This window comes from Nycticebus coucang, chromosome 14, assembly GCF_027406575.1.
Source record: "Nycticebus coucang isolate mNycCou1 chromosome 14, mNycCou1.pri, whole genome shotgun sequence".
NCBI lineage: Eukaryota > Metazoa > Chordata > Mammalia > Primates > Lorisidae > Nycticebus > Nycticebus coucang.
Genome location: NC_069793.1, coordinates 43,464,365 through 43,478,869, shown reverse-complemented (window position 1 = coordinate 43,478,869; position 14,505 = coordinate 43,464,365). Strand labels below are relative to the sequence as shown.

The 14,505-nt window shown below is 38.8% G+C and overlaps 1 protein-coding gene across 3 annotated transcripts in view; it reads left to right on the top strand.

Moving 5' to 3' along the window:
- NELL1 (neural EGFL like 1) overlaps window positions 1-14,505 on the top strand; it is a 950,583-nt gene that overhangs the window by 159,018 nt on the left and 777,060 nt on the right. For all 3 annotated transcript variants that reach the window (XM_053561806.1, XM_053561805.1, XM_053561807.1), the window contains one exon: window positions 11,375-11,471. In XM_053561806.1, coding sequence (XP_053417781.1) covers window positions 11,375-11,471 — 97 coding nt within the window. The remainder of the gene's footprint in view (window positions 1-11,374; window positions 11,472-14,505) is intronic.

Sequence of the window (14,505 nt, the reverse complement as noted above, 5' to 3'; positions counted from 1 at the left end):
AAATCAACACAAACAATGAAAAAGACAGCTTTGATTTTCTGAGAGCTACCAAAGGGCTAAGCAGTGGAGTCACTTGTGCAGACAGGCCTGCAGGGCCAGAATAATGTGTGAGGTTGTTTTATATTAGGCATATAACAGGGATTTCTGCTGACCACATTGGAAGTGTTACTGAGCTGCTTCCTTGTTTGGGACCTGGCCAGTGATGTGGATTTTGTTGAGTGAACCAAGTGGGTTGGAGTCGAAGGTATATTTGAGGAAGAGTGCTAAGAGCTATCTATCCTTCCTTGAGCAGCTACTATCAGCCAGGTCTCAATATTAAGAGGCAGTATTTTATTTCAGTATCACATAAAACCCAAGAAGCATCTATTACTTCCTAATTTTATGAAGAAGTTGTCAAACTCTCTTTGCTCATTGGAGTTAGAACTGTACATCATTGCACTAAAATCATACTAATGGGGAGAAACAGGTGATGTATAAGAAAATGGCTGCAGGTTTCTCTTCAGACCTTATGTCCCAACACCCAGAGACATTTAGGTTAGGATTCAGATATTTACTAAATCTTTCAAAAAAGCATTTGTTAGGCTGCTGTTTTTAATTTTTTTTTTTTTAAGCCAGTATAATGCTCTGAGGGATATAGAAGTAACTATGTGTTAAATCTTCGAAGAAGTTTGCGGTCTTACTTGGATTGTAAAACCAATATGTTGACTAGCAGATTGTAATACAAAATACTGTTTGGAGTGCATTCACTGTATTTTAAGTGCTATTGCAAATGAGAAAATAGAGAAATCTATACCATTTTTCTGCTCACCATTCATGGAGTGTGTTTTATGTTTTCATTTACTAGTTTCTAGGGATAAAGAGATGATGATGATAGCGTTAAATGGCACATAATGAGTACTGTGCTGTGTGCTTTAAATATGTCGTCTCTCTTGATTCTCACAGGAATCATATAAAGTTGGTCTAGTTATTATCCACATTTTAAAGGTAAAAAAATGGTGAAGTAACTCATTTGCTCACAGTTATTACTGCTAGTAAGTGGCAGAGTCGTGATAGAAAGTCAGCTAATCTGGTTAAGAGTGAAGTCTTACCCACATATACTAAAGAAAAGGTCCAAGTACTTATGGAGCCCAGGATGTTGTTGGGAGACAGGCAGGTGAATAAATGATTCCTGTACCAGTGTGGTAAATGCTACCATAGTGTGGTGAGGATGCTCTCAGAATCCAGAGGTTGTGCTCTTCACCTGGCTTGGGGGTTCATGAGGGCGGATAAAGGAAAGTTTTCCTCATGTTTGGATTGTTCTAGAAAAATGGTATTTGCCTACATCTGAATCTTTCCACATTATTTCTAAAACACTTATAGATCAGTAAGGAGAACAAATAGAAGTATACATGCCCACATTTTAAGCATAACTGGAGGCAGAGAGTACTGTAAACTTTAATGTACTTGAAAATAAAACTTTATGCAATGAATATAAAAGAGCAGAAACATTATACAAAACTATTATGAAAAGAAAATGAGAAAATATTTTAGCTGCTACAAATCCTGTAAAAAAAAAAAAAAAATCCAAAGTAGGAGACGCTGTGTTACAATATTCCCAATTTGAATCAGATACCTTTTCACAAACCTTTAGAGATAGGAAAACCTGTCCTTAATCAGAAATTAAAAAAGTCAGAGGAAGGGTATATAAAAAGTAGTAATATGTAAGACATAAATTGATGGAATAAAGAAAATAAATTAAAAAGAAAGACAAAATCATTTTGGGAATGAAGAATAAATTATGAATGCCTCAAAGGAGGATACATTCAACTGAAAGAATTATAGCACATTGAAAAAAGGCATTAAAATAACCAAGAGAATGAATATAAAGTGAAGTACTTCATTTGTACTTAAAATTGTTTGACTTTCAGGGTATCTTCCTATATGCTTCCTACATACTTTGGTTGTAAATAACAAAAATCAAGTTGAATAACTTAAGCAAAAAAAAACAAAAAACAGTGAAGATTATTAAATTTACCAGATTATCTCATGGAATAAACATAAGGAAAGAGATGAAGCTGATGGACTGAAAAATGTGGTGAACCTACAAGCATCCAGGCTGCTCAACACCTGCTCTCCTCTTAGGCCTTTCCAACCTCAGTCTGGGGTTACACTTTTTAAGGAACTTACTGTGGATCATCTCATAGAGCCTCCAAATAGGTAGAGAAGTAGGGCAGGCATCATTTTCTTCATATAAGAGGGAGAGAAATAATCTCAAGAAGATGAATTGATTTTTCCGAGGCCACAACCCAAATTTAGTGGGTAAGCCCAGAATTTAGAATAGAGGCCTTTTTGACCCTTGGATTTATTCTTTTCCCATTTGTCATCTTCTAAACTCTGTTCTCTTAACACTATGTAAAAATTTTTCCTTCTTATAATTCCCTTACCTTCTTAATTTTTCTTTTATCATTCATTTGGTCTTTGAAATTAAAGGAGTCACTTATGTGCTTAATAATGGCTTATTCGAAACATTTCTGAGAACTGTCTTTAATTTATAACCTTAAACCTGAACATAGGAAGAGGGTAACCAAGAAAGGAGGTAATTAAAGGGATGAGTAGGAGATCTCAGCTGTTTCAGTGATTTTCTTATTATCATCCATGAAGTTCCTTATCAGAAATGAGCCATTATAGTTTAAGTGATGAGACGTAGTTTGAAAAGGATTCGGAACTTCATCAGACACTTTCCTAGCTTGTAGCCCATTGTTTTCTAAACTTTAATTTTTTCTCCGCAGTGAACAATAACTTTTTGATTAAACAGCTGGCAGTTACTATTGAATGCCTCCCATTTAATAACAAAAGTCTTCCTTCAGAACAGGAAATTTTGATCTAAATTGCTTTGCTCTTCTTCCACGATTGTGAACTTCTAAAGTCTGACAGGACTGATAGCATGAAAAAAATAAAAATTCTTTTCAAGAAGATGATGATTACTTTTTGAAAGAAAGAGCCCCAAACGAAATGAATAATGCAGTATACTTGCTACAAAGCCGAAGTCAAGGCACACAAGTTGTCCTTTCTGGTAACATTATTAAAAAACAATCAAGTTTGTGTTGGCACATTTATATTGGGAAGATTGTAGACAGTAGCTAAGAGAGACAGAATTAAAGCAACACTTCCTGGTGAAGGACCCACGTCAGTCTTTATGTTTGCTTTTAGTGGAAGCAGCTACCACTTCCACTAGTACTGTGTACCCATCCTGTGCTAAGCCCTTTGTGTACTAATTGACTAGGACTGCAACCTCAGTCCTTTGTTACCCTCCAGTTGGTATTTGCCTTTTCCTGAAATCCACTGCCATGAAAAGGAGAAGGACCTCGTTGATACAAATCTAGTGGTCAGTTCTTTGTGGCAGAAAACAAAGCAAAGACTATATACATGGAGGGGACAAATGGCGAATATTCACCTCACTCTAATTTATGTTTCTTCATTGCATTTAGTGCTATTTGAAATTAAATTATAAAGTTATTATTTGTTTGTTGCTGTTCAGCTACACTATAAAGCAGGTTCCCTGAGGCCAGAGATATAATATTATTCTTATCAAAAGAGAGTTACAAGATGATCTGTCATCTCCCAATTTCCCCATCATCATCAAGACAACTATTATTAATGAGGCATGGTCAGGAGAACTCTTTTAATTCTTTATATGCTCCACAAAATGGTGAGATGTGGAAGGTATTTTTTCTTTTCTCTGTACTGCTTTCCTGGTTTTGTTCGTATTGAAAAATGTTTAGAAGCAGTTCTAGGGAGGAGGATCCTCTCTCCGGATGTCTCAGTCTGCTTTGGAGATGCCCTAAGCCAGGGGTTCTCAAACTGTGGCCCCCGGGCCACATGAAGCAGTGTGATTGTATTTGTTCCCGTTTTTTTTTTTTTTTACTTCAAAATAAGATATGTGCAGTGTGCATAGGAATTTGTTCATAGTTTTTTTTTTTTTTTAGACTATAGTCCGGCCCTCCAACGGTCTGAGGGACAGTGAATTGGCCCCCTGTTTAAAAAGTTTGAGGATGCCTGCCCTAAGCAGAGTCCTGGCCGCTTCCATCATAGGCGCTTTGCTTGTAGTGGGGTTACATCTTGTGGCTGGGAAGGAGCAAACTACGCAAGCCCACCTCTGCTGCTCAAGGGCAGACGATAGTCAGGCCTTCACCAGAAGTTCTTGTCTACCCTGAGGCCAGGCTGGCACCCGTAAGTCTGGTTTTGTGAAGGGCCTAGGAATTTGTAGTTTTGAAAAGCTTATGAGGCTATCCCTTCTTCTTAGCCACATCTGGGAATTGCTGAGGGAATCTTACTGGTGCTGTCCAAAGTCCTACAAAAGTGAAAAGGTAAAAGTGTTACTAATCTCTGTGTGAGGTGGGGTTGGGGTGGGGGGAGTATGTGCTTGTGTAACGTCTTCATGGAGAGAGGGCAAAATGTGTCCCTTGTTCCTTAGCACAGCTGCTAGACCCTGGTCTATTTTGCATGGGTTGTTTGGAAATAGGCCAATCCTTAGGCCTTTTAGGAGATATTCATTGCTTTGAGAAATTTTAAACTGTTACCTGAGGATGTCAGGACTGGTTCACTTCATGGCAGATGGCTTTTGGATGCTTCTATATTAATATAACAAGTGGCAGCTGGAGGTTGGATCAGAAGACCTACAATGTCCTTTCAACCCTGTGAGTCCTGGTTACCAAAGTGTGTTTCATATGAGCAGCAGGCATTTGATTTATCATCACTGAGGCCTAACCTTTAAATCTTCATCTAGGTGAATAATAAAATGGGTTTATACTAAATTATCACCTGCTTGTGAGCATCTAAAAATATTTTGGAGGTAGAACATTTTGTCTGAACTCCTGGAAAAGATAGGACCAGTGACTATGGCCTCAATGTGCCATGGGTGGCTCCATCTAGAACGGTGTTTTTCAACCTTTTTTTTTATCTCACGGCACACTTGAACCTATAGTTAAACTTCTGTGGCACATTTAAATTATGTTGATCAAAAAAAAAAAGTAAAAAAATACAAGAAAAATATACTTAACTGCTTTGAACATCTTTGGAAAATAATTTCATTAATGATCTTTAACCATTTTTATGGCACACCTAAGATCCTGTGAGCGACAGCGCACTGGTTAAAAATCCCTGATCTAGAGAGTACTTTCAGAAGTGTATACTTTAATCTTTTTCCTATCAGATTTCTGCCCTCAAATCCTCTTTTATAGACATGATGAAGCTGATACTAGGTACTGTGCTCTAACTAGTTGAGCCAAGTGGCTTAGATGAGATTTCTGGTTTTGTTGGAAAATATTTCAAACTAAAGTATCTTTTAGATTATTACGTCAAGACTAAAACATCACTTTCGCCTAATAACATTCATAATGTTTCATTTGCAAAAATTCTTTTAGACTTTACAAAGTATTTTACAGAGTAGATGATCTGTATAATAGATGTCGCTATGATAGGTTTATGGATGAAGAAACTGAGGACCTAGAGAGGTTCAGTAACTTGTACCCAGTCGCAAAGCATAGATAGTGAAGGTAGGACTCCAGCGGGGGTCATGTGGCTTTACTGCAGTGATCGTTCTCCATCTCACACTGTTCATTCACACTGGTTGAATATTTGAATTTTTAAGAGTGGAATCAATTGAAGATTATTGGACAGTATGGCATGGCAGAAGTTTATACCTGGATTTGAATCAAGGCCTTACCATTTACTGAATTGTATTAGCCAAGTCATGTGATCTCTGTGGATATCTATCAGTTGAGTACGGCATGTCTGCCTTGTGGAGTTACTGCAAGGATTATAAAGCATGTCGACTTCTGGAATATAGTAGTTACTCAGTCAAAGACAGTTCTTAACTTTTGAGGCAGCATCTCTCTGAGTTTGAGGTTTATTGTTCTTGGGAAGTCTCCATCACTCACTGGAATACCCTTCAGAGATTGGAAGTTCACTGCCTCCCAGGGCTGCCCCTCCCCTCTGTACACCACTCTCACTGCTAGAAAATTCTTCCTATCTTGAGCCAGGATGCCTTCTGGTGGCTTCCCCCTGTTATATACACGTTACCTCTTTGAGCCAGGCAGATCAAGTCCAGTCTCTCATCTACATGAGAGTCTTCCAAATATTTGAAGACCCTGTCACAGCCTCCTTTAATCTTTACTTCTTCAGATTTAACATTTTTGTTCCTCCATCTGTTCATTGCGTGATTTGGCTCACAAGGTCTTCCCAGTCTTACTTGATTCCTTCTGAAGTGTGTGTCTATCTTCTGAGAAGTTACTAGAACTCAATGTGGTTATGTCTGGGCAGATTGACCCAGATTAGATTAACCCTTCTCATCATGGTACAGTTTAAGATGACAACATCTTTTTGGACAGTTTTATTTTTCCTCACTGTTGACCAAGAAAGGCTGTTTTGTTTTCAATATGTATCTCTGTTCACCTGTAGATCTCACGTTCTGTCCTCGAGGAGCATATTTACATCAAGCATGGAGTCTTTGATTTTTCCAGGTTCAATTTCATCTTACTTGATTTGGCCCCAATGCCTAGTTATTAATGTCTCTTTTTTCCTGATGGTGTTAGATTAACTCTGTTACGATGGAAACTATAACCTCAGCTTCATATTTTCCTACAGATTTAAGAAAAACATCTTTTAAATTATCCTGCCAAATCACAGATACACATGCTAAATTGGGCAGACTTAGATGAGCCAGTTATCATCTTAGGATATCTGCATCATACACTTTAAAGCAGAGAGAATAGCTGGTAAGGAGTGGCAGGAGAAAGATGTTTGGGATATAAAATACAGTTAAGCAGGGGAAGTATGCTTAGTATATTTAAAGATTCAAATGAGGAAAGAAAATGAAAACAGTAAAATTTAGTTGCGAGTTAAGAAAAAGCATGGGCTTGCCAAGTGTTTTCTAACTAGGGGAAGTGGTTCAGATGCAGACTTGATCTCTAAGAAGACCTCTCTCTCTCCGGTCTCGGGAGGGTGTTCACGCCCTGTTCTGTGTTTGCTAATCTCACTGCAGCCCTGCTGCCTTCTCGTTGACCGTAACAAAGGCATCTCTTTCCAGATTTCAATTTTGCCTCCTCTTTTTTGCTTGCATTTGTATTTACTCTATAAACCAGCTGCTAAGGAGGAGTTTGGAAACCTGCTTAGCTATGCTGTGGTCCTTCCTCCAGTGCTCTGCAAGGGTTTAGCTTGGTATTAAATCCTCACTTCTTGAAGACATACTGCATTCATCCCCATCCTCCCTCTCTCCATTCCTGTCCGTGTTTTCATGGATGATGCCCGAGGTGGATGTTTTATCCCTGTAATTTGCTGAGTGTCATCTGGATTTGTTAAACACATTGGCAGGAGGAGACTGCAGAGTTCTTTGGGCCATTCCTTTCATACCATCCCCACGTGCGGTGTATTCCATGTCAGCAGGTAATTAACAACAGCCAGACAGCCTGCCATGGGGATTCACAGGAGCTCATCGGTGTGCGCAGCTGGGAAAACACTTTCTTGCAGTGAGTGAGCTTTGAGAAACTGTTCTATAGACAACAGTGATCAATGACTGTAAGTTCAGCATTTGTTTGTGCCAAGAATAATGCTGATGACACCATATAGATGACTTTTCTTTCTTCTTTTTTTTCTTTAGAAAGCGTCTCACTCACTGTGTCACCCTGTGGTAGAGTGCTGTGGCATTATAGCTCATAGTCATCTTAAAGTCTTGGGCTTAAGAGATCTTCTTGCCTCAGCTTATTAATTTTATTAGTGATCCTCTTGCCTCTGTTTGTTTGTTTGTTTGTTTATTTATTCTTGCTCTTGCTCAGGTTGGTCTCCAATTCCTGAGCTCAGGAGATCCACTCGCCTCGGCCTTCCAAAGTGCTAGGATTACAGGCGTGAGCAACCGTGCCTGGCATCTTTTTTTCTAGTGGAGCTTAAGAACTTTGTTTTTCTTACATTTGCCCAATGAGACTGAGAGGAGGAGTATGTTACATTCTCTTTTTTTGTTTTTAATTTCATATTCATATGAGGGTACAAATGATTAGGTTACATTGTGTTTCTAAGGTAAAGCTCAAATTGTTGTTGAGCCCTACATCCAGGGGGAGTGCTCTGTATCCTTACATTGTGCACGTTAGGTGAGAGCTTACCACTCCCCCTTTCCTCCTCTCTCCTTCCCTCCCCTCCCGTCTACTCCCCTCATGTTACTCTTCTAGCATGAGGCCCAAAGAGAGGCTTAGCTTCCTATGCATGGCCACTCATTACCACGTTAGGGAGGGGAAATTGAATGAGAATTATCTTGTGTTGTACGTAGGAACCTTTCAGGAGCACCTTGATAGTCACTAGGGCCAGCTAAAAGGCAGTGAGGATAAGGCTCAGTGTAGCAAAGGAAGGTCATTGTTAACTTTCCTCTTCAGGAAGAGCGTGAGAGCTTTTCTTCAATCCTAGGCAAAGCCCAAGATAAACCTCTTCATTTAGCGTCTCATTTAGGCTTCATATTGTCTTATCGAACAGAGGCATAATACATGTCAATTCACATTATTTACATTGGAAATGCATGCTTCTTTATAACTGGGGAAGATTCTGTGGAGTTCCTTCAGAGGCCTTTCTTCATCCAGGTAAATAAAAATCCGATATTTCTTTCTAAGTGGCATTGTTGAACCACCACTTTGCTTTGTGTTGAGCTCTGAGGGCTTTATCTGTTAATGAGAAAATTGAGTTCTTCATAGAATATTGACTAGTCTTTTAAGCACATGGAACACTTGTTAGTGAGGATAACCAAAGTCATGAATGAAGAGAGGTTGTACCTTGGGGAGAAAATTCTTAGTGTGAGCCCTTGATTCAGTGACTGACTTTGAAAAGGAGCGTGTCAGTTTCTCTTTGCCTCGTTCATTCCTCTCTTGCAGGTTTTATGTTTGGATTTTTAATTTTGCACGGTATTATATTAAAAATGAGATATTTATACTTTATAATATTGATAGATACTCATGGCATGCAAATTCCTATAATCCTACCAATACGGCTTAATAGGCAAGCATCCTGTTTAATGGCTCAAGTGAATTCAAAGCCTCAGAAACATGTATAAATTGTAATTTGATTTGCTTTAGCTAAAAGGACGGGTAGATTTTAGATGGCTAGAGAATGAATGCATTATTTGCATCAGATAGCCTGTGGGAATGTGGTAAGTTCGGGATGATTATAATGCAATCAACTTAAGCAGTAAATCATGTGCTCATCAAAAAAGATCACACTTGATCTTATTAATTTTCAAGTTGCTGACTATTTTTTTCTGCAGTTTCTAAAATACATCTCTCTGGCTTTGCTGTGAGCGAGTTGTCTGCCTGACAGTTTCAAATTTGCTATTCCTATCTCTTTTCTGGATGAGAGGGCTTCCTCTTGCTCTTTCTTTTGGGCTTCTGGTGTAAATCTCATGAGGTGGGAAAAGTGGTGGAGGAAAGTTGATAACATTTATCCCATTTCACTCATCTTCTATGACTTCCTGTGCCTCAGGACAGAGGCAAATGTTTTAAGATGAAGGTTAAGGTAAATGGCTTGACATTTTCAATTTGTTAGTGAAACAACCTTATAGAAAATTATGCTTCTGCTTCTTCAGCTAAATTCAGTGATTTCCATTTATCTCTGGCCTCTCCTGATATTTACCACCATCAAATGTAATTTTTGCCTTGTTATTTTTATAAGGAATAAATAATTTTGTATTCCTCTTTCTCCAACAAAAATTATCGTGTACTTTCCTGTGTCTTATGAGTTGCCTATTTATCACTTTTAATGACAATAGTAAATTCTTTGAAGCTGATGTACTATAATTTATGCATTTTTCTTTTGTTGCAAATTGGTTTATTTCTAGTTTGCCTTTAATATTAGGGGAAAAAACTTTATAAAAGGAAGTACATAGCAAGTTCTTGTGTTAAGCAGTTTTGACAATTTTTTTCATCTACTGTGGTTAATCATAACATACAAAAAACATTAGATTCTTGTGAAGAAAACATATCCTGTCTTTTTTAGGGCAATTTATTTTTCCTTCATTACATTTTGAGCCTCTATTTATGATAGAAGGGTAATTAGTAGAGAAAGACCCGATAAATTTAGAGCTTGGGCAGCTGAAATACGTGGCATGCGTTGTTAGGAAACAGCAGCTTTGGGTGGGGAATACTGGAGTAATGGATTTTGCGGCTAAGATGTGAGGCCGCAGCAGGGCAGCTCCCAACTGCAGCAGACTCACCATCATTCACTCTCCTTGACGTGACTGGACAGTCTTGCTGTGCTCCTGCGCTTTCCCTGTGAGAACCACCAGAGAAATACATCACCCTCTGGCAGGAGGCAGTCAGCTCCATCACAGCAGGGAGGACTGATTAGTTGTCTAGACCTCTGGCCACACTTGAGGGCTGATTCTTCAGCAGCTGCTCTGAGTGAGGACAGAGGGAAGCAAGGAATGAGCAGGGTTCTCATTCACAACTCTGCGGCACCCCACCCAGCGTTTCCTGAGCATCAGGTGCTGAGCAGTACTTGCCAGGTGGAAGCTGCTGAGGTGGAAGCTGCTGGATGCAGGGACTGCTTCTAAAGACAGCACAAATAACCGAACCTCGGCAGAGCTGAGTAATTGAGACATTCAAATGTTCTTTAGGCTCCATAGGAAACCTCCAAGACCTCTTCTGTCTTAGTTATTTGCCCATATGTATCACATGAAGATTTTCTTTATGTACAGAATTTTATCTTACTTTTGCTCCATGAGTCAGACTTTGTGTGTCTGTTTTATTACTCAATTTGATATTGCCTAGTGTGGAGCTTGGAGTGTAAAAAGTACTCAATAAGTATGTGTTGACTGGGCAGCGACTTCCATTACTTGATTTTGTAGGTGAGGCATGAAATCAGGGCAGCTGGCAGCCACTTGTTTAAAGGATTCTCTCAGGTTACTGTAGCAATGAGCATGGGTGTGCAAAGGAAAGTGCATGGGCTTTAGAGTCGGGCAAATAAAGGCTCTTATCCCAACTCTAGCACTCACTGCTGTCCTAGTTTCTTTGGTTGGCCCAATTAAGTTGTCTGAACCTCAGATCTCATCTGTAATGTGGAGATCTAAAATCACTTTCCTTATGCAGTTTATATAAAGTTCATTTCTCAGGGTAGATATTTCTCTTTCTCCCTCCCTTGTCAAAAGGTAGATGATAGAAAGGTAGAAGGGGCCCAGATAACGTGTTCAAGTGTCGTTAAGAGAGAGATCTGTGCGTTCACATTCCCTTACATATAACGTGTGCCGTGTTTCAGAGGCTTCTCCGCATACCCACACCTAATGCCATGAACATTTCAAAAAGTGTATGTTCTGTTTTGGTTCCAGGTTGAGCCTTTCTCTTAGTAACTGTGTTGTTTGCCTCTATAGGATTTATGAACGTGTGATAGAACCTCCTGAGACCAACCTACCGCCAGGCATCAATTTGTGGCTTGGCCAGCGGAACCAAAAGCATGGCTTATTCAAAGTAAGCACTAAGTCTCATATATCTATGATATGAGCATGATAATGCTCAGTTTTCTATGTTGTTGGAGATGTGTGCATATTAGCGGGAAGGGCATGGCATAGTAACTAGTGCTTATTCAACACTTACTATGTGACCATATGCTTTTCTATTTCCTTGACATGAATTAACAGATTGGATTGTCACAACAATTTTATGAAACCAGGCAGAGAGTTAAGTGACTTGCCCAAGGTCATTCTGCTGCCAGATATGGGTGACCCAAATGTAAGTGGTGTACAAAAATTTCTCATTGACACGTTTAGGATAATCTTCAAACTGCTTTCCATTCTCAGATTATATATTAATTCAGTTTGGAGTAGATGTCTAGATTCAGGAGATGAATCTCAGCTTCCTTGAGCTTTGGATTTCTTTTCTATAAAAATAATAATGCCATAACTGCATTATTGTATAATTTTTCATAAAAACATGAGGATATGGTGATAAAATGAATTGAAAAACTTAAAAATACCAGAAAACTTTAAGATAGTTTTGTTCTTTAAAAGAAGGGCAGACTTTTGCTTCTGGCAGTAGGGCAGACTAGATATTCTAAAAATCCTTCTGCTTCAAAATGCTTATATTGCCAGATAAAATGCAGCAAAAATCTTTGAAAAGTTGTCATTCAATTACAAGAGGAGAAATCCTTAGGGACCAAATATATGGAAGGGAGAGAAACCCAGAGAGATGTCTGCTGATACTTGGAATTTAGAGCCTTAAGTTTTTCCTTTTTTCTTTTTAAAAACTTAAGATGCATACAGGATAATTCACCTTTTTAAATGTACAGTTTTATAAGTTTTACAAAAGCGATATTGTCTTATAATCATTATTACAATCAAGAGGAAGAACCATTTCTTCACCTCCCCAAATTTTCCCTGTGCCCCTTTGTATTCAACCCTTCTCCTTAACCCTAAGCTTTTAGCAGCCACTGATCTGTTTTCTGGCCCTATCATTCTACATTTTTCCAGGCTGCTGCATAAATGGAATCATTTATATGTGTGTGTATTTATGTGATTATATATGTTAATTTACACCCATGTTGTGTGTTATCAGTAACCCATTGTTTTCTATTGCTGAGTAGCGTTCCAATTCTAGTGTATGACTATACTATAGCTTATTCCTCAGCTGATGGACATTTGGGTTGTTTCCACTTTGTGGCAATTATGAATAAAAGGATGATAAACACTTGCATACAGGTTTTGTGTCAACAGAGGTTTTTACTTCATGAAGGTAAATTCATAGGCATGGAATTGCTGGATCGTATATTAAGCTTATGTTTAATTTCACAAGAAATTGCCTAACTGTGTTTCAAAGTCACTATACCATAGTTACATTCCCACCAGCAATCTATGAACGGTTGGTTCTGTTAAAGGCTTCAATTTCAGTAGTCTGTGTGGGAGGGGAGGAATGCCTTAGATCCATGCATGAGTGGGAGTTGGGATGGAAATTTCTGAAGTAAAATCGGGGCCCAAAAGACTGTCTCTCCAGTAAAAAGGCAGGCAGACAAAGTCTACTCTTTAGCAGAGGGAGGCAGTCCAGAGACTATCCTGTTTCCATCTCATCTCCAGATAAGAAAAGATAGCGTTTCCCAGAGAGAATTTGTAACTACAGCCCTGTCATCATGGAAGCTTGAAATCTAGATTCACTTTACCCAGGAAGTTCAACTATCTTAAAGAGGTCTGGAGTTAGGTGCTTTGAAGTCCTGATGAAGAAAATACAAATTATCTTTGGAGACAGCCGCTCTGAATGTAGACCTCAGAGGACGCACGCAGACTATATTCCTGAATGTACGAGTTTTTAAGACATCATGAGCAACAGTGACAAGAAACAACAAACTGCTTAATTAGCCTTAAAAGGGCTATAGAAATTAGAATTATCAGGTAAAGATTTTTTTTAAAATAATATACTTAATATATTTAAAAAATTAAAATAATGAAGAATGTGGGATGGCTAGAGATGATAAATATCCCTGAGATATTTGGACCAAAAAGCACTTTCAGGAATAAAAAAATATAGTGGTTCAGGTTAAGGAAACTTCAGTGGACCTGCGAAACAATAATATAGAGACGGATGACAATGGCATTTGTGAAATGGAAAAGATTGTCAAAGTGATTACCCTAAAAGTACTGTCTGGGAGATGAAGAGAAGGAAATAAGGAGGAGGTTAAAACATGGAAAAGATACGTGCATATGAAGAACATATATCGGTTTAATATGTGTGCACGTGTGTGTGTGCACGTGTGTATATAATATATACATATTTACAGTGTATTTGAAAATTTCAGATAATAAGGAAGACGTTATGGGCACTGCTAGAAGTATAATGGGCAAGAATTTTCTAAAATTGACAAAACATATCAATCCTCCTTATAGGAAGCACGATGAAAACTTTTGTACTTTTTTTTGGTAACTGTATGTGCTTTAAGGTCAACTATCTTAAAGAGGTCTGGAGTTAGGTGCTTTAAAGTCCTGATGAAGAAAATACAAATTATCTTTGGAGACAGCCACACTGAACGTAGACCTCAGAGGATGCACGCAGATTATATCCCTGAACCTGTATACCGACAGGTTATCACTGTAAAAAAGTCACTTAGAAAACCCGAGGCTTAAAAAACAGCCAGTTTATTTAGCTCACAATTTTGTGGTCTGGCCAGGCTCAACTGATACCTGCTGGGAGCGCTCATGTGTCTGTGGTCAATTGGCGTGCTGGCAGGTGCAGGATGGTCAAGGGTGGGGTCTTCCTGTCTCTGGTAGGAGGCTGGCTGTTGCCTGGTGTTCCTCTGTTCTTCTCCATGTGACCTCTCATTTGCTGTGGCCAAGCCTGGCCTATTCACATGGCAGCCTTGCGATTACAAAAAGAGAACAAACCTCAATGTACTAGCGCTTTTCAAGGCTATTTGCTTGATCACATTTGTGAGTGTTTTATTGCCCAGTGCAAGTCAGATGGCCAAATCCAGAGTCAAGAGCTAAAGAAACAGACTCTGTCGCTTCAAGGGCTGCTCTGC